The sequence below is a fragment of the Acomys minous genome (genome assembly GCF_964271855.1).
Source record: "Acomys minous genome assembly, chromosome: 4".
Classification (NCBI taxonomy): Eukaryota; Metazoa; Chordata; class Mammalia; order Rodentia; family Muridae; genus Acomys; species Acomys minous.
Window position 1 is genome coordinate 11777471 of NC_140486.1, and position 24218 is coordinate 11801688.

The following is a 24218-nucleotide window of genomic DNA, read 5'->3' on the forward strand; positions in this document are numbered from 1 at the left end:
CAGGCTGCATAGCATCCTCTAGTGGAATTAAGTAGTAGGAAGGAAGCTTCCTGGTCAATACCAACATGATTTCTCAATGTCCTGTGACCAATGTGTATGCTGTCTTCAGCAATATGGAGCAGTGCAATAGCCTGTATTGTGGGGGCTAAGAGCACTGGCCGCTCACCCAAAGATTCTGAGTTCAATTCTCAGTAACCACATGGTGGCTGACGACCATCTTTAAAGAGATCTGGTACCCTCTTCTGTCTGATGCTCGCTTCTGTCAGGCTGGCATACATGCAATAAAGTGCTTATATACATAAATAAATCACTCTTTTAAGAATGTTTTTAAAAATAACCTGTATTGTTTTGAGGGTCTTTAGGACACCTCTTACCAACAGCAGAGGAGAGGACAATTTGGGGTTTTTTATTTGACAACCTGTGAATGGTTCTCAGATGATATAATTTCCTGTGAAGGGAAACTCCAATTAAACTCTTCTATATGAATGTGGTGTGTGTGTGTGTGTGTGTGTGTGTGTGTGTGTGTGTGTGTGTGTGAGAGAGAGAGAGAGAGAGAGAGAGAGAGAGAGAGAGAGAGAGAGAGAGAGACATAAAATAGTAGGTTTCCATATACCTTTCTCAAACATCCTTAGAATTCTCATGTATCCTAGGCTGGTTTTGAACTCACTATATAGGTTAGGGTAACCCTGAACTTTCGATTCTCTGGCCCTCCACCTCCCAAGTGTTTGAATACAGATATGCCTATACAGTGTGGGAGACTGACCCCACGACTTTGGATTTGATAGGAAACCATTCTATCAACTTGATTGGTTTGTTGTGATCAGTGATATTTTTGAAACGTTTTATTAGATTTGACACCTCCATCTGGAAAAATAAAAACAGGTGTCTGGAAAATCTCTGTGCATCTGTATTTATTAATGACCTTTAATGGTCTGTTATCAAGACAAAGCCAATGGTAATAAGAAGCAAAGAATTTGCTTGTTGAAAATATAAAAGTAGTATTAGAAAATAATTTGTGTAATTTTACTTATTGGAAACCATTTTTCTGAGCAGAGAAACAGAAAGCTGAGCATGCAGTTAAAGTGGCTGGGGTTTCATTGAAATGGGACACTGACCTGGCCTTCAGTGCCTTGTCAGATCCGAGCTGCAGCCCTCTGCCTGCTGCACCCATGCAGAAGGCCCCTGACTGCACCAGCTGCCTCTCCCTCTGCAGGGACAGGCCTCCCTGCTGGCCTAGCTTCAGTGGGACCTTTTCCTGCCTTGTAGATGGTTCTTCCTGGGGTTTCCTGTGGCCTAGATCTCGTTAATGTAGGTCTTTCTCTGCCCTTCCTGATTGCAAGTGCTTCGTCCATGATCTCTCTGAGTTTCAGTGTATCCCTTTCTAGGACTCAAAGATCCCAGCTTATAAAACGAGGGCAGCTAAGCCAGCATGATTGTGCACACACTTAATCCAGCAATTGAGAGGCAGAGGCAGGCAAATATTTTGAGCTCCAGGCCAGTCTGGTCTACATAGCAAGTTCCAGGCTAGCCAAGGCTAAACAATGAGACTCTATCTGAAAAAACAAAAACAGACAAAAAGTAAGGTCACCTTAAAGACATATCATGGGTCATATGCCAATTATGCAAAAGTATGGACAATTACATTAAAATTAGCACATGCACACATACTGTGTGTAATTATGGACAAAGGCTATGGGAACATATAATTGTATATTGCAAGTCTTTTCTCTTAGACACCGAGAGGCACAAATTCTACAAAGTCATACACAGCTGGAGCACCCCCAATGTGAAAATCCAGTGTGACTGACCCATTCTGGACCTTTCATGAAAATGGGAACTTCTGCCCCAGGAAAGTTTGTTTCATATAGGAAAGTATAAAATATCATATAAATTACCTTCAGGCTATATGACAAGGTACTATGTGAAAATACAAATGAGTTTTATGCTTCGACTTGGGTTTTATCCCCAATATGGCTCTTTATATCTGAACCTAACGCGAGCTGCTTCTGCACACATGCACGAGGGGTTGAGTGTTGTGCCGTCTAAGAAGACATTTTGTTACTGTGCCTTTAACTACATCTATGCCAACGAGGAGAAGTATGCTGAGCCTGTTCTAGAGTTCAGCCTACTACAGGCTGTTCAGCTCTTCCTGGTCCTTGAGGGAGGGACTTAGGCGACGGTGATGGAGGCTGAGAACATGAAGTTTCAGAGTCTAATCTATGTCATTAGCATGCATTTCATTAGGAGAGAATGAAGCTAATTCAGTGTGGGGATTTTATAAACACACAAATGTACATACAAAAATATTAAGAAACATGAAAATGTTATACTACTCCATAAATGGAGTATTCTCAATTATGCCATTTCAATTAATTAATTAAGTTTGCTTTTTAAAGACCAAGGTGGTCTGAAACTATGTAGCCCAGGCTAGCCTCAAACTCATGGCAATTCTTCTGCCTCAATATCACAAATGCCAAGCTACCATTATACCTGGCAGTTATGGCATTTTAAAATAGTGGACCAGGTAGATACAACTGGTTATGTGTAATCTAACCCTTCAGTTATTTATTTATTTATTTATTTATTTATTTATTTATTTGTCAACCTTGGCTTTTTATTTTTAAATGTCATCATTTTATTATTTACTTCTCTTTTTAATGCCCATTTTCTTGAACTCACTTGCTATCAAAATGGAGCCTGTTCTCAGTCCCAGGGCCTTGGTGCGAGGATTGCTTTTGTCACAAAGGCTCCAGCATGAGGGGAGTCACATCTCCTTGTCTCTGTAGGGGAGAACACGAAGGAAGCCTCCGGATGAAGACGGAGTTACTGGTGCAGATGGATGGATTAGCGCGCTCAGAGGATCTCGTGTTTGTCTTAGCAGCCTCTAACCTGCCATGGTAAGACATCAAGAGAACGTTGTACACGCAGTTTCATGATCCAGTATACACAGGTTGGATTTCAGTGACTTGAGAGCTGTGGGAGGAGGTACTGAAGTGATACAGAAACCGAATCTGCAGTGGCGTGGGGGTGGGGGTGGCAAAGGCACCAATCTCCTCTGGAACAGAGACCCAGCATAAAAGTGGGCAGCACTGCTCCCTGGACTTGGGTTCTAACCTGTAAGAGTGGAGAAGTGGAGCTCATCAGAAGGCGTGCATGCATTCACTCTCTCTGCTCTAACCTGGAGCTGTGAGCTAAAATAAGTCCTTTCTCCCTTATGTTGCTTTTGTCAGGTTTTATATAGTATTTTTAAGGCATCAGAAATGAAATTAGGAGAGAAGGAGTGACTATTCTGTTTCTTTTTAATCAAGCAGAGGTTTTTCATAGAACTATAAATGTTTAATACTGCTAGTTCTCAAAGAACATTCCAGAAATAATGTTTCAATTTTATCGGTACTAAAATTAAACTTTTTTAGGTTGGTAGAAAAATCCTTTATTTAATGCCATATAGTAAGTGGAAAACTAAACAATCTCTAATTGAAAATATAATCTACTCTCAGAGCCTTCTATTCAGGCTGTATCCCAGAGTGGTTTAAGAACAATTCTAGAAGAAGAATTGGGAAATAAGAGACGTTGACTAGGGGAAAACAATATCTACTTGGAGAATGCATTTTTAAAATGTTATAATCCTCTTACAGTTCTCAGAACATTTTCACGTTATTATTTTTTATGTCTTGGATAGAGAAGGAGACGCGTGAGGAAACATTCTTATAGGGTGTCTGGGAGCCCATGGTCAGTGGCAGCGAGCGGGGCTGTGGTCAGCGGCAGTGAGCAGGGCTGGGCTTCTCACTCCACCCCCACCTCCTTTTCCACATTTGCAGACAGACAGCTCTTTAGATCTTGTGTCCCAAACAAGAAGTGGCTTTTTAGGCAATTCCTGTGTACTCTTTAAATACATTCCTAATCTAAACCCAGCCTCACCTCCCTGTATTTATGTGCACCGTTGATGTGGGGTCCGTAGAGAAGTGATGTTTAGATGTTTACATGAACATTATTGGGAACTGTTGTTTGGGCCTGAGCTTCTGTATGGACTTGTCATGATTAGGTTACTCATGTTAAACTTCCATTCAGCTACACTGGGACAGTTGTTATTTAATCTCAGAAATTAAACAGGCAAATGTCATATAAATGCTCTGGGTTGTATGCTCTGTACTTGCCACAACAACCCAGTAACCTAATGTTGGCCAGTTGGGTTTTTTCTTTCTTTCTTTCTTTCTTTCTTTCTTTCTTTCTTTCTTTCTTTCTTTCTTTTCTTCCTGTTGTTTCGTGTCCTTGCCCCCCAGTTTCTAAGAACCATTTCTTTGAGGAGGACCAAGCTGCTTTTGATCTCTGTGCCTTTATTTTGTTGCCTGGTGGCTGTGTGTGTTCACCCAGGTGTGTGAAGCTCCTGTCATGAGCGTGGCAGGTCTGCACCTTGGGAGACTAAACACATCTTCCAGAAGCATGTAGAGCCCTCCCCTTGGCCGTGAACCCAGTGGTTCCTGCAGTGTCGCTGTGTTGATTGACAGGGCAGCTGTGGTCTTGGGAGTGTCTTCTTCCTGCTTTAAGTGCTCTAGGCTGAAAATGAGGCTGATTCACTTCAGTTTTTTTTTTCTTACAATGTTGACTCAGTGTTGGGAGCATCACACTGTATCACATCCTGAGGTGGACAGTGTCGTTTTCTCACTTTTGCTGATGCCAGAATTGATCTGGGGGTTAGGGTATATTGGTCTGGTTCCTTTACTGTACATCTCTGAGTTATAGCATCCCCTGATCAGCGTGGCCTCAGAGGTTAAGTGCACTTGTTGCTCTTCCAGAGGACGCACGTTCAATTCCTAGCACCCATGTGGTGGCTTACAACCATCTGTAACTCCAGTCCAGGGCATCCGATGTCCTCTTTTGACATTCTCCAGCACCAGAAATGCATGTGGTTCATAGACATACATTCAGCCAAAACATTCATGCACATAAAAAATAAAATAAAATAATATTAATGAAACTTCAAAGCTGTTTTTTGTGTTTCAGTGAAAACTCTCTGAAGAGTGAACATGTGACTTATAATTGTAAACTGAGCATGCTCGGAAATGTGCCTGCCCTTAAGTGTGCTTTCCTGTTGTGCTCAGATCTTGAGGTCCCTGAAAAGAACCAGAAAGACTCGAAACCTCTGTAAATGCAAGGGGAGTCTTTAATATTTCAGCCCGAGATGGATCACACCCAACACCAAATCAGTAGTATCGAGAAGTGACCCCGGGGCATTGATCTGGGGACCTTTTCTTCCATTGCCCCTAAAGCAAGAGCGGGGGGTGGGGGGTATCCTAGTACGGCAGTCATCTATTGGTTGAGTAACATAAGTGGGTCTATTATCCAAAGGTGACAGGCTACAGAAAAAGGCGCCAAGACCACCCATGGCTTAACTTTCTTTGTTCTCTTTATTCACCACCTTGCCCAGGGAAGTGTCTGTTTTTCTTAGTAACTCTTATCTCCTGTGGGCCGGGTCAGTTGCTAGGTAACACTATCTCTAGTGGGGCTCTTCCTTGCAGCTGTGAGTTCAAATCTCCTTACCTTTTCAAATCTCCTTTTTCTACCTTTTAAGTCTGTTTCTTCAAAGAACTTTTGTCACCCTTAGATAGACCAAGGCCATTTGTGGTTCCAGCAACCTTGGTTTAGTGGTCATCCCTAACATCCCTAGTGTTAGAGAACAGTATCGTGTTAGCTCAGGAGGGAGTGCACACCCTACTTGCTCCCAGGGTCTGTCTAAGTGCTTGTCTCTTATATCGGTGTTTAGCCAATTTTAAAAAAATCTTTTAGGCCTCAGCCGGGCATGGTGGTGCATGCCTTTACTCCCAGCACTTGGGAGGCAGAGGCAGGCGGATCGCTGTGAGTTCGAGGCCAGCCTGGTCTACAAAGTGAGACCAGGACAGCCAAGGCTACACAGAGAAACCCTGTTTCTGGGGGAAAAAAAATCTTTTAGGCCTCTCATTCTCTCATCCTTCCTGAATGTGCGTAGGTAAAACCATCATGTTGTGCTCGGGAAGAGCATCGCTTTGGGAAAATCCCGATGCAGTCTTGCTCTTTTTCAGTTGCAATGCTACCTCTTTTCCTGACCTTTCATCTCCTGTTTGCTCCTTGCAGCTTTGTGTTCACAGCGATATGACCTGTTGTCATTGCTTCTGGCTGACAGCTAGAATCACTCAATGGGGTTGCTTGGTTACCCAGAAATGTAGAAAGACAGGCAACACCACTAGCAGTGAGGGAGTCCCCTCGCCCCACTTCCCCAAACTGAGAACTATGCTTTAGAACCTCTGGTGTGTCCCATGATTTCTAGGCTTGTTTGGCACATTACCATTAGGGTTTGTGAGTGATTTTTTTCTTTCTTCTTGTTGTTTTTGGTTTGTTTTAACAGGCCCTTAGTACATAGGCAAGGCTGGCCTCGAATTTTAGATCCTGCCTGCCTCTGCCTCTTGGCTGTTCTGATTACAGGAATACAGTGCCACCCCTGAGGAGTTCTGTGAGTTTTAAAGAAACTTTCTTAAGCTGTAACTCACAAAATGCACAGTTCACAACCAATGCTTTAACTGTGGTATATATTTTCATTGTATCACTATTATTGTTGTTGTTATAATTATTTGCATTATGTAGAGATTAGAGCTAGGTCCTTGTATGTATATGTTCTGGTTTTGGTTTGTTTGTTTGGTTGGTTGGTTTTTGGTTTTTCGAGACAGGATTTCTGTGTAGCCTTGGCTGTCCTGGACTCGCTTTCTAAACCAGGCTGGCCTCGAACTCACAGCTATCCGCCTGCCTCTGCCTCCCAAGTGCTGGGATTAAAGGTGTGCACAACCACGCCCGGCTATATGTATATGTTCTGAAAAATGCATATCTGTTATTGTAGGATGTATTAGAGTTCTTTAAAGGAACAGAACAAACAAAATGTATATGTATTAGAACAGGATTTGTACTAGCCTGGTTGAACACACCTTTAATCCAGCCGTTCTGAGACAGAATCAGACAGATCTCTGTGAGTTTGAACCAGCCTGTTTACATAGCGAGTTCCAGAACAGCCAGAGCTCCAGAGTGAGACCCTCTCTGAAAAACAAACAGATCAACGAAAGAGGGGTGTTTACTAGAATCGTTTGCAACGGATAGTGGTGGTAGTCCAACCATGGCGGTAGGCATGCTGGACTGGCTGAGAGCCTAGTTTCTAAGCTGGATCTCTTAGCTTTCCCAGTCTGTGCTGAAAGCCTGAGAGAACCTGGGAATCACCTATTTTTAGTCCTCTCTAGAAGGCCAAACAAGCTAGGTTCCGACATCAGTTAGGGATGTCTCAGCAGCATTGATGCACTCACCAGCAAGAAGCTAGCTAAGTAGACAGCAAGCAGCTCTGCATTTTCCTCAGACCTTTTTATATTTGCGCTGTTCGACCTTGAAGAGGGTCTTCTCCCAACTAATCCTTCCTACAAATGCCCTCACAGACCTGCTCAGAGGCTTGTCTCTCAGCCTCATTATGTCAGCTGTTGAGATTTACCATCATGCAGGAGTACAAACCTAGATAACTTAAATCACTCACTCAACGTAGCCTCCTAATGCAATGAAGAGATGCAGCAAAGGCCTGTCGGGGTAGCACAGCAGATAGTTCTAGCACTTAGGAGGTGGAGGTAGGAAGATTCAAGGTTGGCTGCATAGTGACCTTGAAGTGAGCCCCAGGTACATGCAGGGTCAGTGGTGGGGAGAATGTGTGTTCTCAAATTGCTTATGGTAGCAATTGCATCATCCTGTGACAGCACTGAAGCCGTGCACACATAATGGTATCTCAGGCAATCATGGGCTGCACATGCTACAGTGGTCCCATGAGATGGTAATGCAGCCACAGAGGTCCCACACCTCAGAGTGTGAGCACGGTGCTCCCATGTCTGTGGATGCTGGTGTCAGTGCGCCTATTGAAGTGTTAACTGTATCAAAGTGTAGCATACACAGCACAGTGCATAGAGAACAAACAGCTGGTACTGATTTACATGTTTTAGTAAACATGTTTACTGCTCTGGCTTTTTATTATTTTAAAATCTACAACTTCTAGTTATTTAAAAATGTTTTACTATTAACAGCACTCCATGTTTTATAGGCAGAAGCTTCACACATCTTGTATTTATCTCTTACACAAAAGGCAGCACACTATATACATTGTTGTGTATTTTGGCTTTTTTTTTTCTGTAGAAAATATCAGAATATCCTGGAGATCTTTGCAAGTAAGGCCACAAATTCTTCCTTACTCCCTTTATAGTTATATGGTTCTACATTGTGTAGCTCTGAAAAGTTATCCAACCAGTCACCTAGCGGTGGCAGCAGGGCTGTCCCTCCTCTTGCTATTACAAATAGAAATGCAGTAAGGAGTGGGCATGGATGTGTCGCTTTTCTTTTCTTTTTCCTGCCAGTGCACCTTTGGGATAGGTTCCTGGGAGGAAGAGGTCAAAGGGTAATGCGCATGGAATTATGGTATAGCCCGCCAAATTCCCCCCGCAGAGCCTGTGGCACTCTAGAGTCACTTCCAGTGTCATTAAATAATCCTTGGAAATTGGATTTGGTAATGGCTGCCCAGAATTCCCACAAGTGGACTATGCCATAATTTAATCATCCCTTTCTGTTGAGCAGATATGATGTTCCCAAACTTTATTTATGGATAAGTACCAGTGAAGTGAACTTGGTTGCGTGGAAGCCTTCATGAACAGGACTAGGGAGAGAGCTCAGCCAGTGAGGTGTTTGTAGTCCAAGCACCGGAGAGCTCATTCCTGGGCTCACTGGCCAGCCATCCTACCTGCTTACTGACAGTGACAGACTCTCTCAGAAAGAAAGGGTGGTGGCACCTGAAGATGATACACCATGATTGTCTTCTTGCCTACACACACACATACACACACACATGCCCCCTCACACACGAGCGTGCATACATAAGCCAGTGTGCACACATGCACAAAACACCACCTTTGGGTACGGTTCTGGTTCTTAGGAACGTCCTCTGGAGGTGGGATTACTCACTGAAAGGGTTTTGTATTTTAGCTCCCGTGCGACATATTGCCAAACCACTTTCTAAGGACAGATTCTCTGAAGAAGAAATATTCTTAATGAATAAGGTTTTCCTTGGCTTCAGGATCCCATTCTAGAAAGGGGTCTTTTCTGCTTCAAGAAGTGAACCCTGGAGAAATAACTGCTTCAGAGCAACTGTGTGAAGCCTCAGGCCTAAAGTATCAGATTCTTTACAGTTGTGTGGGATGGGGGAGGGGGGTTGGGGGAGGGTAGGGGTAGGGGAGGGTGGGGGATGAGGGTCATTTCTTGTTGAGAGTGCCATCGGGGCACTGGGCAAGCCTTACCACTGTCTCAGCAGTGGGGCGGCTTACAGTTTTTGCTCACGTCCCTTGGCTGGTCTATACCATGAGAGAGGACAAGAAGGAAACAGGATGGAACCACTTCTCTGTGTCATCTGATGTGTAAGTGAGCAGTGAGAGGCATGCAAAATGTTTGCACATTTAATATTACCACTTAATGTAATAGCGATGTAAGAAACTTAGCATAATTAGGGCTAATTTGACCTGCCTTGATTGCTGCGTATTCACCGACTCAGGCCTAGCAGTCCAGAGGGAATGAGTGCTGAACAGGGCCATTAAGGCAAATCCCATTTAGAGATGTCTATTTAACTCTATGGTAGTTTGTACAAATAAGGTGTGGGGCTGCGAGTGTCACACTGACACTCCTGTCTCCCTTGATGCTTGCCAAATGCTAGACATTCCAGGACCCCTTGTTAGAAAGCAGGTACCGGCAGAACCAAGCTGTAGGTTAAAAAACAAGGCGGTGACTTTCTTGTAATGTTCAAAAGGAGACTCAAAAGCTGAGCCTCCTGCGCTATGAATGAAACTGCCTCAGTCTGTTTAGGGACACCGGCAGCTGCTCAAAGGGCCATCCCTTCGTGACTCTATTTCCAGTTTCTACAAGACCTAAAATGTTCCCAAGACCACTTCTAGCCTGGCTGCCTTTCTACCACCTGTGTGAATAGACTTCTTCCCACATGGGCGAGCCTTCCTGCTGTGGTGCTTCTGTGGAAATGCACATTTGTGACCGAAAATATCAGTAAACAAGCATTGCCTTTTAACAAAATCTCAATCCTTCAATTTTACCAATAAAGGCTCAAGAGCCAGATGCTGGCACAAAAGCCGGCTAGCTCAGGGAGGTTCCCAGCTGCCATCTCAAACAGCCCTCAAACTGAAGGTCCCTCCCTTCTACTTCCTGTGCGTCTCTCTATCTGTCCTCTTGACTTCCTCTTATTTTCTATGGCTTTTTTCTGTTCACTCTCTGTCAACAGGTTGCTTGTTCCACCTCTTGACCTATGGTTGATTTTATTTGATTCAAGCAGAAAGCTCTTGGATTAAAGGCACATACTAGGACTGAGCCACACCACAACTAGAAACAGTTTTTTTTTTCAGTAAACAACACAATCTCGGGGTTCACAGTGTGATCAAATATCCTGCAACACATAACCACAGTTCTTTTCACACTAGCATTCTGAACCTGGGGGAGGAGAGGTGCTCTTTGAGGGTCTGTCTTTGAACTTTGAGCTTTGACCAGGTCTATATTTTCCCAGTGTGGGCTACTGCAGGTCAGTACTCACTGTATGAAAAGCAGGATCTAGCTGGGAAAGTGGAGTGCCTGCTTCCCATGTGTGAGTGAGGCCTTGAGTTCCATCCGGCACAGCAAATGAACAAACAAAAATGAAAATAAGATCTAATGGCCTAACACACTCCAGAGATACTGTGTGCTCAGCCCATGCACGTAATGCACGTACAGCAAGAGATGGGATGGTCCTGTGGGTTGTGTTACGCTATGGCCTTCCGTATATCCCAGGCCGTGGCCTGCCGTATGTCCCAGGCCGTGGCCTGCCTTATGTTCCAGGCTTGATGCACTGTTGTTACTTTTGCAAACTTGCTTAATTCTATGTAAACAATTCCATTATGTTAGGGGCCCATCAGTCATTTGGCTTTCCTTTTGGAGAAGTTGTGTTTGTTTGTTTGTTTGTTTTTTTAATGTTTTCCACTCTTGACTCTGCTTCCTCATTGCTGCCCCCACCCCTGCCTCTCTGCCCAGTCCCTTGGTGGGAAAGGTATCTGCTAAATGCTTGGCTGGATTAGGGCAGATAATATCAAGAAGGGTTCTGTCTTACAAATCTCCTTTTTTTTTCATCCTATGGTTGGGGAGAGGGAAGTTTTCTTGGTGTTTCATCTGTAGTTTTGAGTTGTGGGTTTCTCCAGTGAACCACCAGGAGAGATGAGAGACAGGAAAGCCCCAGGCACCCCCAGCCAGCCTGCTGGCTTTTCCTGCCTTTCCGAGTCTCCTCGTGGTTACTTATTGTAGGCAAGGCAGAGGTTTCTGTCACCAGGGGTGAGATGTGCAAGTCTCTTGCTCATATTTTTGATTCACCTTTTTTTTTTTTTTTGGCACGTCTTAAACATTGTTTTATTCTCTGCTAAATGGAGTGCATTTCTGCTGTTAGTTTTTTTCTTCTGAATTTCATTCATGGTGGTTGTTGCATGTCTTGTAACTTTATTAATGTTGTAGATGCTATCTATGGGAGCCCTGTAATGGGCTCCTGCAGAGCAGATTCGACTGTTTCTGGTTTTGGACAACTTTGACTTAACTTCTCTTCTCAGCTTAAGATAGCTTGGGCTGGGACAATGAAGCTGCTGGTTCCTAACTATCCATGAAGATGTTTCTTCCCCAAGTGCAGGGCAGAGACGTGCTTTTCCGATGGCTTCCCTTGCTAGTGGGAAGGCATTGTACGCTACACTATCATACGGGCAGGTGCCCATCAGCCACATAGGCCATTTGCTTTATGCCAGAACCTTGGCTCTACCACTAATGGATCCCAGCCTTCTGGCTCGCCTCGTAGGAAGCCTTTCCAACCTAACCCATTGTAACCAAGAGGCAAATAGCCCAAGTCATCCATAGTTTCACCTTCATCTATCCAGTCTTGATTTTGAGCCTCTTTTTTTTAGCACTTGAGAGTTTTGCCCCAGTCTCTAGGAGGGTTCCATTGTACATTCAAAAAGTGTTTTTTTTAAATAATCAATTGAGTTTTTAAATGGGTCTTAAGACAAGATTTCTGATCTCATTCATCCTTCTCTGTGGTTAGAGCCATCAGATTTCTCCCCTCAGTTGTTGGTATTGTATTTTGGGGTGGGAGTAATCAATAGGTGCTGTGAGGTAACTTCCACTCCACTGAAGTGATACTTGCAGCTCACATGGGAGTAGAACAAAGACTGCGCTGCCAAGGCTCCCCTGCCAGATCCTCTGACCTCTCAGAGAGGCCAAGGAATCTTCAGAAGCACCGCCCAGCGAGCCTGGCCAATCAGCGCTGAGACTCACGATTCCCACGGTTTCACTAAGAATGAAAGTCCAGTGATTGTTCCCTCTGCCCAAGCCAATGCAGCTTCTCCCGATTAATTTAAACTAATGATGGCCACAGTGTACTAATTTCCAACAAAGCACATTCCTCTTCATAAATAACTCAAGGAGTTTAAGAAAGCAGGGCATTTTACCCAAAGCCAGCAGCTCTGCAAGCCCAGTCATTCATCTGCCCACCAGAGCAGGATTTCTTGGGAACTTGGCAGTATTCTGCATGATGGAGGACACAGGGCCTAAGAGCATGCTGCCCTTCATACCTGGCCTCTGGAAACTAGAGGGGACAGTGATCCACACCTACACACGTAACTGTGAGCTGGGGGTGCAAGAGTGTGGACAGAAAAGAATGGCATGGGCTTTTTTTTTTTTAAGATTTATTTATTTATTTATTGAATATGAGTGCTTTATCTGCAGAAGAGGGTGTTAGATCTCATTATAGATGGCTGTGAGCCACCATGTGGTTGCTGGGATTGAACTCAGGACCTCTGGAATAGCAGGTGGCGCTCTTAACCACTGAACTATCTCTCCAGCCCGGCGTGGGCTTTTGTTTTGTTTTTCTGTTTTTTGTTTTGTTTTGTTCTTGTTTTTGTTTTCCAAGACAGGATTTCCCTCTGTAGCCTTGCTGTCCTATCCTGGACTTGCCTTGTTTTGTTTTTCAAGACATGGCCTTGCTATGTAGCTCAGGCTGGCTTTGAACTCATTGTATGGCTCAGGCTTATCTCCACTTCATGTTCTTCCCGCCTCACCACACAGGGGTTGAAATTCCAGGTATGCGCCACCATGCCTGGTGTAACAAGTGCTTTTTATGATAGATATTAAAGCAAATCCAAAGCCTTTTCTGCATACTAGAGCACTTGCGCTGGATCTGTCACACTTGACAAACAAATTTTGTTTCACATGAAGAAAATGACATGGACATGCCAGCAGCACTCCGATTACTGCCCCACCTCCCTCTCCTTAAGTGTACACACACACACACACACACACACACACACACACACACACACACACACAAACACACACACCAGAACTAGAATGAAAAGCAGGTTCAAGGTCAGCACGTGGATCTTTGGGGAAAATGCGTAGGTAGGCAGCCTTCCATGTGCGGCTCACTGTAGGAGACAGCGCTTACATCTCTGGCCTCCTGTTATCTGTCAAAGACAGCTCCTCAGCCTGCTCTTCCAGAATGGTCCTGTCACGACCATCCCTTCCTGGTGGCTGTGGGTGGACTGCAAGGACTACAGAACGGGTGTCGGCTCTTCTGTTAGCATACCGAGATAGCGCAAACTCGAAGTACGGTAACTGTTGAGGAACACATTGGACCGTTCTTGGTTTCTACATGCTGTGAATTTTGGAATGATCTCAGTTCTGGGGCAACGCAGTGCAGCAGGGACAGTGAGTGGTCCAGGGGTGAGGAAGGTGTCCCCCACAAGTTCAGTGTGGATACTTAGGCTGTAAGGCCCAAGGCATTGTGGCCCTTGGTAGTTCTCAGTGTGGCCAGGGCTGCACAGGGCTTTGTACTGTCTAGAGTAAGCAGAGGTCTGAGAGCCTTGCTACGTTTCCTGTCTGATGTATCTCATGCTTACTGGTTGATTTGACCACTGATGGGATAGAAGTAGCAAATCACCAGGAGGAAGGAGTCCTAGGAACAAAAATAACTGCTAGAAAGTCTAAGTGCAAGCAAGAGCCAGGACGTGTCTTTTCTGGTGGCCACAAGTTACATTTTTTATATAAATATATTGGCATAAAGAATGATTTCTGGGTATATTCCATTTGTCCTTTGTTTCCTCTCATATATGATTATATGATTATTGATGTCATTAAGAGAGCATTCATCAGGCCTGGCTGGCAGCACTTGCACTTATTTTGTACCCACAAGCAGTTTTGAGGTAAATCTCTCACTTTAGGGCATTAGTTGATCAATACAGACATCTATAGTGAAGGATTGTTTCTCCACCCCATCCATGTGATCCTCTTGTCTTGATCTTCCCTCTTAAAAAGAAGCCACTCTGGATAAGATGGGGACAAGAATTAGGTGCTGTTCAAATCAGCACTTGCCTGACACCCCAGATGCACCATCCTACAAAATTCTTCTCCTTGCTGATATGTCTTCCTGAACCTTCAACCCAGGTTCAAACCGAGCTGCTTGTCCCTGCACTTGTGTGCAGAGGAGACCCTGAGTGCTGGCCTTGCCACCCTGGTGACTTTCTTCTCGTCCTGTCAGTGTCTCTGGTGCTTGGGTCCTGCCTGGCTCTGGCTTCACGCGTTGAAACTGTCTGTATTGCTGATCCATATAGTTTGACCAAGCCATAGTTTTTTTTTAATTAAAATTATGTTTTTCCTCAGAAATTTAAAGTCTTTGGTGTCTTTTAATATCTCATGTTGCTCTGGACAAAGCTTGTTGTTGTTTTTTAGTCATGATCGTGCCCTGCTGCCTTAGGCTGGCCCAGAACCGGCTCTGTAACTGAGGCTTATCTTGACTAGTTGCTCCTCTTTCTTCAGCTTCTGAGTTCTAGAATTACAAGCACAGACTCCTACACGTGGTTTGGGAAGTGTTATGTTTAATCCACTGTCTGAAACTTGTTTTTTCTCTCTGGTGGAAACTCCTTTCATCCTTTATTCTTTGTTCTAAAATCTCACCATGATGCAACTTGCGGGCCAGTGGGCAGAGAGCCGTGCCGTCCTCAGTGCAGCACCCTGGCACCTTTCCCAGGGGTCCTGAGTTCAATTCCCAGCAACCGCATGGTGGCTCACAACCATCTGTAATGAGATCTGGTGCCCTCTTCTGGCCTGCAGGCACACATTTGGGTGGAACACTGTGTGAAGGGCTGTAGAACATAGACACTTGGGGCCTCCTAGTGCCTTCTGGTAGCAGATAAAGGTTTGTTTCTACAGGTAACAGGAAGTGTAAAGTCCACCCTTCAGAGGCTTTGAAGGGTTTCTAGGTGTATCAGGGCACTCGTGCTTGACCATGGTCATTGTTCCTAGGTACTGGCACAATTATATTATTTTTAACTATCTTATGTATGCATATGTTCTGTCTGCATGTTTGTCTGTGAACCATGTATGTGCCTGGTGCCTGTGAAGGTCAGAAGAGGGCACCAGATGTCCTGGGATGGGAATTACAGGGGGTGTGAGCTGCAAGAGCAGCCAGTGTGCTTAGCTACTGGGTCGTAGCTCCAGTCCTGAAACAAATGTGCAATAATTGAGGTTTAGTTATTAGTGTTGTTTATCTAATCTGTTGATTTTGTTCAAGTTCTATACAGTAATTACAATTTGAGCAGCATGCAATAGTAAGGAAAAACCTGTTCTTTATCCTTCTGAATTTGTTTCTGCATGTGTGTCTTTCTTACTCTAGGAAATTGCTACAGTTTTACCTTTTAAATGTTCCCATATGCTCTTAATTTCACCTAGTTTATATTTTGTTGTTTCCCACCTCCCTGAATGACTCTTTTTAAATAGCATAGATAAGTCTGTTTCACAGATATAACATGTTTTATTTATTTTCTGAGAAGAGTGAATTTTTTCTTTTTTGTTTTTTTGGGACAGGGTTTTTCTGTGTTATCTTGGCTGTCCTGGACTCCCTTTGTAGATCAGGCTGGCCTTGAACTCACAGGGATCCAGCTGCCTCTGCCTCCCTAGTGCTGGGATTAAAGGCGTGCAGTACCACACCCGGCTGAGCGATTTCTTTTTAACAGTTGTTTTAACTGTTCCTTGCCTACTTGGTTCCGACTCTGTCTTGTGCTAGAAGCATTCAAGAGAAGCAGTTTTTCGGTTGCCTGCTCATGTTTATGCACACACTAAGAATTCAGGTGCCTGTGGGGTGGCTTCATCCACATGGCTCCATGTCCTGGGACCTGACAAGGCTGCTGTGTTGGGAAACCCTTAGCAGCTTTGTTTTCTGGTCTTTTTCTTTGGATGCTCTTTGGATTGGCACTTGACTGCCAGTCATCTATGGCCGTGGTTCTCTTTGAGGGTCCTTTGAGGGTCAGATGACTCTTTCACAGGGGTTGCCTAAGACCATCTGCATATTAGAAATTTATTTTATGATGCATAACAGTAGTAAAATTACAGTTATGAGGTAGCAACAAAAATAATTTTATAGTTGGGGTCACAATACGAGGAACTGTATTAAAGGGTCGCAGCGTTAGGAACGTTGAAAACCGCTGATCTAGGGTAGAAAGCTGGTACCTCGCTGTTGATTGATGACTCTGTCATCCTACTTTCAACTTAACACAGTTTTCAACCTGTTTGATGTTTCTCAGCACAGAGACTCCCACTTTATCCCCTCTCAGGGTGTGATGGACGCAGTCCCTCTCCCCATAAAACGCAGGGAAGAAATTATGATCTAGTTTTTAAACAAATTTTAACCCATCCTCCCTTTTTAAATTGGCCTTCCCCCTCAGCCCCAAAGGAAAGTGCTGCTGCCACCCCAGGGCCTTGGTGGGGAGGGCTGTGCAGCTGTCATTCACGTTGGCTTGTATCTTGGCTTTCTTCACAGCTTGATCTGAGAGCAGCTTCTCAGGCCTTCCAAGTCGGGTTGTCACTGAAAAGTGCGCTTTCCAGCTTGAAGATTTTGTTGTGGTTGTTACCAATTCTCCTATTCCATTTGCATTTGTAGGCTTATGCCAATTACACACCCTTTATTAGGGTGTTGCAGGAAGAAGTGGGGATGACTATATCCCCTCTCAACTTTAAGTACCATCTTTAAAAAATAAAAGACTTTATTTATTTTATGTATGTGCATGCTCTATCTGCGTGTACACCTGCATGCCAGAAGAGGGAATTAGATCACATTATAGATGGTTGTGAGCCATCATGTGGTTGCTGGGAATTGAACTCAGGACCTCTGGAAGAGCAAACAGTGCTCTTAACCACTGAACCAGCTCTCCAGCCCTTAAGTAGCGTCTTAGTTAAAGTCCTCCTTTTGCCTTCCTCTGTCTCCACCCTCCCCTTTCTCTGTAGCGCAGGCTGACCTCCAGCCCTCAGTCCTTGAGCCTCCTGAGTGCTGGGTGACAGGTGACTCTCTTGTTACTTCCTGTCAGCAATTAAGGTGGATAAACATACAAGCATTTCCTCACTTCTACTTTAGAAAATGAAATGTTTCTATACTTCTAGGAGTTTGAAAATTTAACATGTGAAGAACTCACAGATCACACACAAAATGAACCATTAATAATAGAAATGGTAACCATGGTAACCAGGAAGCTCCCACCAGTGAGGAAAAGCTCCTCTACAAAGCAGGGCTGGGAATTGCCACAGCCACTCCTCATAAAATATCTGGGATAGAAACAATTTAAAATCACTATATGGAAGCTTGTGTGAACAATAATTCTTTAAACTAAAGTCTCTAACAGAGTGTCCAACTACTAGTGGAGAGATGATGGCAAAATCATGTGGAGTCAAAGGCTTGCACACAAAATGTTTAATACTTATTAGAAGGTGTATCTTTTTGATGTAGAGTTATGTCATCATCAGATGGTCTCAGAAGTGGACACACTGTCACTGATGGTGACACATACACATGTGTATCATGATATGCTGTAATGCAAAACTGTCTCACCAGAGGAACAGAGTCTCCATGATGAGTACCCTGGAGCAGGTCAAGCCTTTAGTCCCAGCTTACACACAGGACGTGAGGCATTTCCCAAACAGCCTCGTTCCTTCTTAAGAGGCTGGCCCTGCGTAACTGCTTTAGGAGACATGACTACACAATCCATGTGCATTTGCTTTGGTTGGAAAATCCTGAAGAGAGATTTTGGCGTGACTGGAGAGGCTGAACATGGCTGAACAGTGGGCACGGTATCAGTCAGTCTCATGGTGTCAGGTGCCACGTGATAACCATGAAAGACAGTGGCCCTTTTCTCAGAAGCAGTGTGTTAGCGATGGAGTCAGTGATGCAGCTGAGAAAGCTGAGTAAGGCTCTATGGGAGGCTGCGTGAGGCAGGTGTGGCCAAGTGTTACCTGCCGTGTAGTCACGATGACAGGTATGTAGATGGATTGCATTCTTTACTCTGCTTTTCTACTTACTTGAAGTATTCACATTGAGAGGTTTTGGAAAACAACCTAGAAGTGCAGAATTGTATACACCTGGGCTGGTGGCAGCAGGGACGAGTGCTCCATGAGGCCACGTTGGCACAGGACACTTAGGATGGAGAGTACTGGTGCTGGGTTCACCAGAGCAGTGGAGTGAGGTGGTTCTTCACTGAAGCATGGATGAACGTCCCAAAGTTAATATACTTCCAGGATCACTCAAGGTCGTCCAGCGATTGATGTTAAAATCTCAGTGAAATGCTCATAGGGTTGGTTGTTGGGGGTCATCCATTGGCCATTGTCACAAGGAGTACCTTCTTTCCATGAGGCCTGAAGTGCACTCTTCCTCCCTTCTCTCCTTCTCCTTCTCACCAATTAGTCACATCTTAAAAAACTTCTTTCTTGTGCTCTCTCTCTCTCTCTCTCTCTCCCTCTCCCTCTCCCTCCCTCTCCCTCTCCTTCTCCTTCTTCTTCTTCTTCCTCTTCCTGTCTCTGTCTCTGTCTCTCTCTCTCTGGGGTACCCCTCCCCCTTTCCTTCTCTCTCCATGCTTATTTAATAAACTCCTCTACAACATTTAAAAAAAACTTCTTTCTTCAAACAACATGAAGTAACTTCAGTAACTACTCAGGTATAGATATACAGTGACAGTTAAGATACGGAATTGCTTTTTGTAAGGCTAAATTACACTTAGAATGTAGATACTGGGGCCAGTGAGATGGCTCGATGGGTAAACGCAGCTGCCTCTAAGGCTGACGGCCTGAGTTCAATATCTGGGACCCACAATAAAAAGAGAGAACCAACTTCCAAAATGTGCCCTCTAACACACACACACACACACACACACACACACACACACACACAAAATAAGTAAATGTAAGAAATCTGTCTGTCTGTCTGTCTATCTGAAGCACTGCTTGCTGCTCCATCCATTTCCTGTCTCCTGGTGATACAGGGAGCTGGACTGTGCCATGTTACGGCGCCTGGAGAAGAGGATTCTGGTTGATCTCCCCAGCAAAGAGGCCAGGCAGGCCATGATCCACCACTGGCTGCCCCCTGTGAGCAAGAACCATGCCTTGGAGCTGCACACCGAGCTGGAGTACAGCGTGCTGAGCCAGGTGGGCACGACCATGCATCCAGCACACACCAGTCTACGGCCCTTAGAAAAGATGCAGGCCGTCCAGCAGTGCAGTGGAACCGCTCCTCATGACAAAATGGGTGCCAGCGAAGCAGAAAACGGGAGTGGCAGGGAGTAGCACAGGATTCAGATTCAGAGAGCCCTACAGTCAGATCCTGCCCTGCAGCATATTAGCTGCGAGACCTTGGGGACACCCCTTACTCTGTGAGCCTCAGTTACTCCATTTCTAAATTGGGTAGCAGAGAACCTAGAGTTATTGTAGCTAATGAACTGATGAGTCCTTTACCAAGAAAGACTCAAGGTTCGGTTCTGTTAATCCTCAAGGTTCTCTAGAGGAGCAGAACTCATAAAATTAATACATGTGTTTAATATAATAATATATGTATACACACACTAAAGGGATTTATTAGAGTTGCTTACAGGTTGTGGTCCAGATAGTCCAAAAATGGCTGTCTACGAAAGTAAGGTCTTGCCAGGCGTGGTGGTGCACGCCTTTAATCCCAGCACTCAGGAGGCTGGGGCAGGCTGATCTCTGAGTTCGAGGACAGCCTGGTCTACAAAGCAAGTCCAGGACAGCCAAGGCTATACAGAGAGACTCTGTCTCAAAAAAAACAAAAACCAAAACCAAAACCAAACCAAACCAAACAAAAAACTGACCAACCAAAGTAAGGTCTCAGTTGGTCTTCTGTATACTCCAGAATTCCCTAAGGTAGCTGAATGGCTTTCTAATGCCAGTGAAGGAATGGACTTGCCAGTGAGACTGAGAGCAAGCAAGTGGAGAGCGAGCTTCCTTCCTCATGTCCTTTCTATAGGCTGCCAGCGAAAGGTGTGGCCCACCCAGATTAAAGTTGGGTCTCAAAAATACAGATTAAAAGGGAGTCTTCCAACGTTAAATGATTTAATTAAGAAAATGCCCCTCACACATACACCCAGCTGCTCGGGTTTTGGTTAATTACAGGTGTAGTCAAGTTGACAACCAAGGGTAGCCATCACAGGCATGCATTCCCAGAATATCTGCTTTGGATAGACACTTAAGCCTAATGTTTTCTAAAGACCTCAAAATTGGGAATGGCTTTCACACAAGAACAAAATATCCTCGTTGGCCATCTTGGACTTAGGATAAGGGACCTATTAGGCAACACTGGCTGGTCCAGTCCTCCACTGGTTTTCTCACAGTGTGTTTGATGGCATGAGAACGCTATCCCTCAGATGGCCAGGTTAGGCCATGTGTTAGTACCTTTTCTCTCTCCAGCATTGCTCATGTGGAGATGTTGGTATAGTGAACTGGGATGATGGAATTCTCAGGCAGTGTTCTGATATGGGGTCCTGCCCATACGGATGAAGAGGGCACCGGCCTCCTGCCTGCTGCCTGATCCTGGCTCTACCACTATTTCAGGAGACAGAGGGTTACTCAGGCTCCGACATTAAGCTAGTCTGCAGGGAGGCAGCCATGCGACCCGTGAGAAAGATCTTCAGTGTGCTTGAAAACCACCAGTCAGGTATGGTTGGGGTCACTGTGCTGGTGCTGTGGGAGAGAAATTTGTGCTCATGGAGGGACGTGGTGGTGTGTGCTTGAACTCCAGCCACTTAGGATCTAAGGCGGAAGCAAGTTTTAAGGCCACCCTGGGTTACATAGTGAGCTCAAGGCTAGCCTGGGCAACTTAACGGGACCCTGTCTCAAAATACACACACAAAAATGGCAGAGCACTTGTCTTGCCTTGCGTGCAAAAGTTCTACCGCCTCTCACCAGCAGATGGCACCCGACACCCTGTTTTTACATTTGTATGCTCTGATCAAATCATACTGCTCTCGTACTCAGCTGCTTCTTCTGCAGCAAGATCCGCGTTGCTGGCTGATGGTAATCTCCTCAGAGTTTGGGCTTTAGTTTTCCTGCCACACGCTAACGTGGGCCTGGATTGTTCTGAGGTGTTGTACGAAAAGTAAATAATACTTCGCTATCGAGATATGTAATTCCCTTTTGGAGGCAGGATGGTGAGGTTGAGTGGGAGGTCACCACTTAAAGTCCCATAGCCCTCCTCGGATGTTTGAGCTGCATTACTCATCTAGAACGGGAAGGTGCCCTGTCTCCAGACCTGGCCTATTAGCCTTTCTAGACCTCAGATCCCCACCAGGTGCAGCGCCGCGCTCTCACTGTTGCCTTTTTGTCTAGATAACAGCACTTTATCTGGGATCCAGCTGGATATCGTTACCACGGAAGACTTTCTGGATGTGTTAGCTCACACCAAGCCTTCAGCAAAAAATCTGACCGAGAGATACTTGGCCTGGCAAGAGAAATTCGAGTCTGTGTAAAGCTGCACCCAGCCTGACCTGGCCAAAGGTGGCAGGCCTTCCTGGTGTGACTGGGATGGAAGGGAGGAAATTATCCTTGAATGCTGGACTAATTTGGAGGACTGTGTTATTTTGAAAACATGAGATCTTGTGTCATGGATGTCAGCTAAGTGAAGATTTCAGTTACAAGTGTGTGCTATTGGGTCAGGCAATTGAGATTTTCTCAGAATTCGACTATAAAATTTTAAAGAAGTTTCCTGTGGTTTTCCTTATTTGTGAACTGAGGCCGTCTTTTTGAAGAAAAATATTTTCTTAGTCTCTGTTCTTGATTTCTTCCTTGTAACACAACCTCAAGCTTGTCAGATACCAGCAATACACCACCCCCTCCCTCCCTCCCTCCCTCCCTCCCTTCCTTCCTTCTGAGACAGGCTCTCAATGTATAATGCCTGCTGGCCTGGAACTCACTTTGTAGACCAATGTGGCCCTGACTTCACAGAGATCCACCAGCCTCTCTGCTGGCATTAAAAGTGCTGCGTGAACACACCTGGCAATGTGCTTTCCTAAAGCCGAACACCTCACAGAACGCAGTGTTCTCCCCACTCTCTCTGCCGCAGGGGAAGGAGACCACCTTTCCTATCCACCCTCTCCTTCCAGTCCGCTTTACCCCAGCTGACCACCATGACCGCTGTCTGCAAGGCCTTAACTCCTACTTTCCCAGAGAATAAAGAAAAACCTCCATTCTCCCGCCTGGCTGCTCAGTGCTTCTGGATTCCAACTTGTTTGCCACCTAATTTCAACCACTTGGCTTTCAGGCTGCCTTCCCTTTCCCTCTGCACAGTCTCCGAGGGCGTTCTTAAGGATTCAGTATGTGTGTAGCATGTAGCATGTTGTGTTTGGTGCTCAGTTTGGTTATTAGTGCTCCTTCTACTTTCCATCTTCCAGTGTTACATCCTCCTCAGCACCCTCCTGCAGGCAGATCTGTGGGTTTACAACTTCTCTGCTCCCTTCCTTATTTTAGTGGGGGCTTAAGAAATAGACCAATACCTAACTTTAGAGCATCTACATTTGTTCGTTGTTTCTGTGTGAGTGTATGTCACAGTATACAGATGCCATGGAGGCCAGAAGAGGGTGTCAGCTCCTCTGGATCAGCTGTAGCTAGAGTTACAGGCGGGTAGTTGTGAGCTGCCCAACATGAGTGCTGTGTACCAGACCCAGATCCTCTTAAAAAAATGCAAGTGCTCGTAACCACCCAACCATCTCTCCTGCCCCCTATTTGTTATTTTTCATTAAATTTATTTGTTGACACTTTCACATAAGTGTATAATGTATCCTGGGTACTCTCACCCCTACCCTTTCCTTCTTCCCTCCCCTCCCATGCTGTCTGCCTCCCTCTCCCTTGATAATGTCGTTTTGACTCACCGAGTTTAACCAAGGCATGGCCATGGGTATGGGACTGTCCATTGGAACTGGTGGGCTCATCAGTGGGCACACAACTGAACGTAATGGCTCCTCCCACCTCAGCATCCACCAGGAAGCAGTAGCTCCCTGGGGAAGGGTGGGGGTTCATGGCCCTCCCCAATCCATGACTGACGGCTGATAGGAGTCTTGTCAGACTCGGCACAGGTAACGGCAGCTGCTATGAAGTCATGATTGAAAGGACGTCATTCTTAGCAGACAGAGGCTTGCAGCCTATCTCCCTGTCATCCAGTTCTTAGGTTTTTTTCTGTTCCCTCTTCTGAGATGTTCTTTGGACTGTAGAGGAGGTCTGTAGTTATTCTTAATTTTGGTAGGTTAAGGAGTTGGTACAATAGCTCAGTTGGCTTGCCTTATAAAGATGAGAACCTGAGTTTGAGCCCTAACATTCACGTAAAAATGCCAGGTCTCGTGTTGCGTGTTTATAGCCCCAGTGTTGGGAAGGAGGCAGAGCGAGGAAGAAACTTGTGGATCTAGCCAGTGAGCTTCAGGCCAGTGAGATCCTGTCTCAAAGGAGGTAGATGGTGTTTCTGAGGTCTCTAGAACATATGTGCATATGCACTTTAAGAAGATTATTATATGTATATATGTGTATTGTATGTACACACACATATTTATGTATATATGGTTGTATGAGGCATTGATTTCTTAGTAGTTGGAATAAATATTTTAACCCAGCAACATGTGGGGAATTTTGTTTGTTTTGAATTGTGTTGTTTTGTTGAGTTGTGAGAGTTCACAACTCACATGCCTATAGTAACATGGAAGTTGATACCACACAAGTAAAGTGTGTTAGGTATAGTACAAGGCAGAGGTGAGGAGGGAGACGAGCTGGTGAGGACCAGCGATTCTTGGAAGGACACAGTCATGTCT

The 24218-nt window shown here is 45.0% G+C and overlaps 1 protein-coding gene across 3 annotated transcripts in view; it reads left to right on the forward strand.

The window, feature by feature from the left end:
* Window positions 1–23117, forward strand: part of KATNAL2 (katanin catalytic subunit A1 like 2) — a 79735-nt gene extending 56618 nt beyond the window's left edge. For 2 of the 3 annotated variants that reach the window (XM_084779567.1, XM_084779568.1), the window contains exons 13-16: window positions 2787–2897; window positions 19401–19563; window positions 20980–21082; window positions 21754–23117. In XM_084779567.1, coding sequence (XP_084635693.1) covers window positions 2787–2897; window positions 19401–19563; window positions 20980–21082; window positions 21754–21893 — 517 coding nt within the window. In that variant the 3' untranslated portion in view covers window positions 21894–23117. The remainder of the gene's footprint in view (window positions 1–2786; window positions 2898–19400; window positions 19564–20979; window positions 21083–21753) is intronic. The other variant, XM_084779566.1, reaches the window with a different exon arrangement.
* The last annotated feature ends 1101 nt before the right edge of the window (window positions 23118–24218 follow it).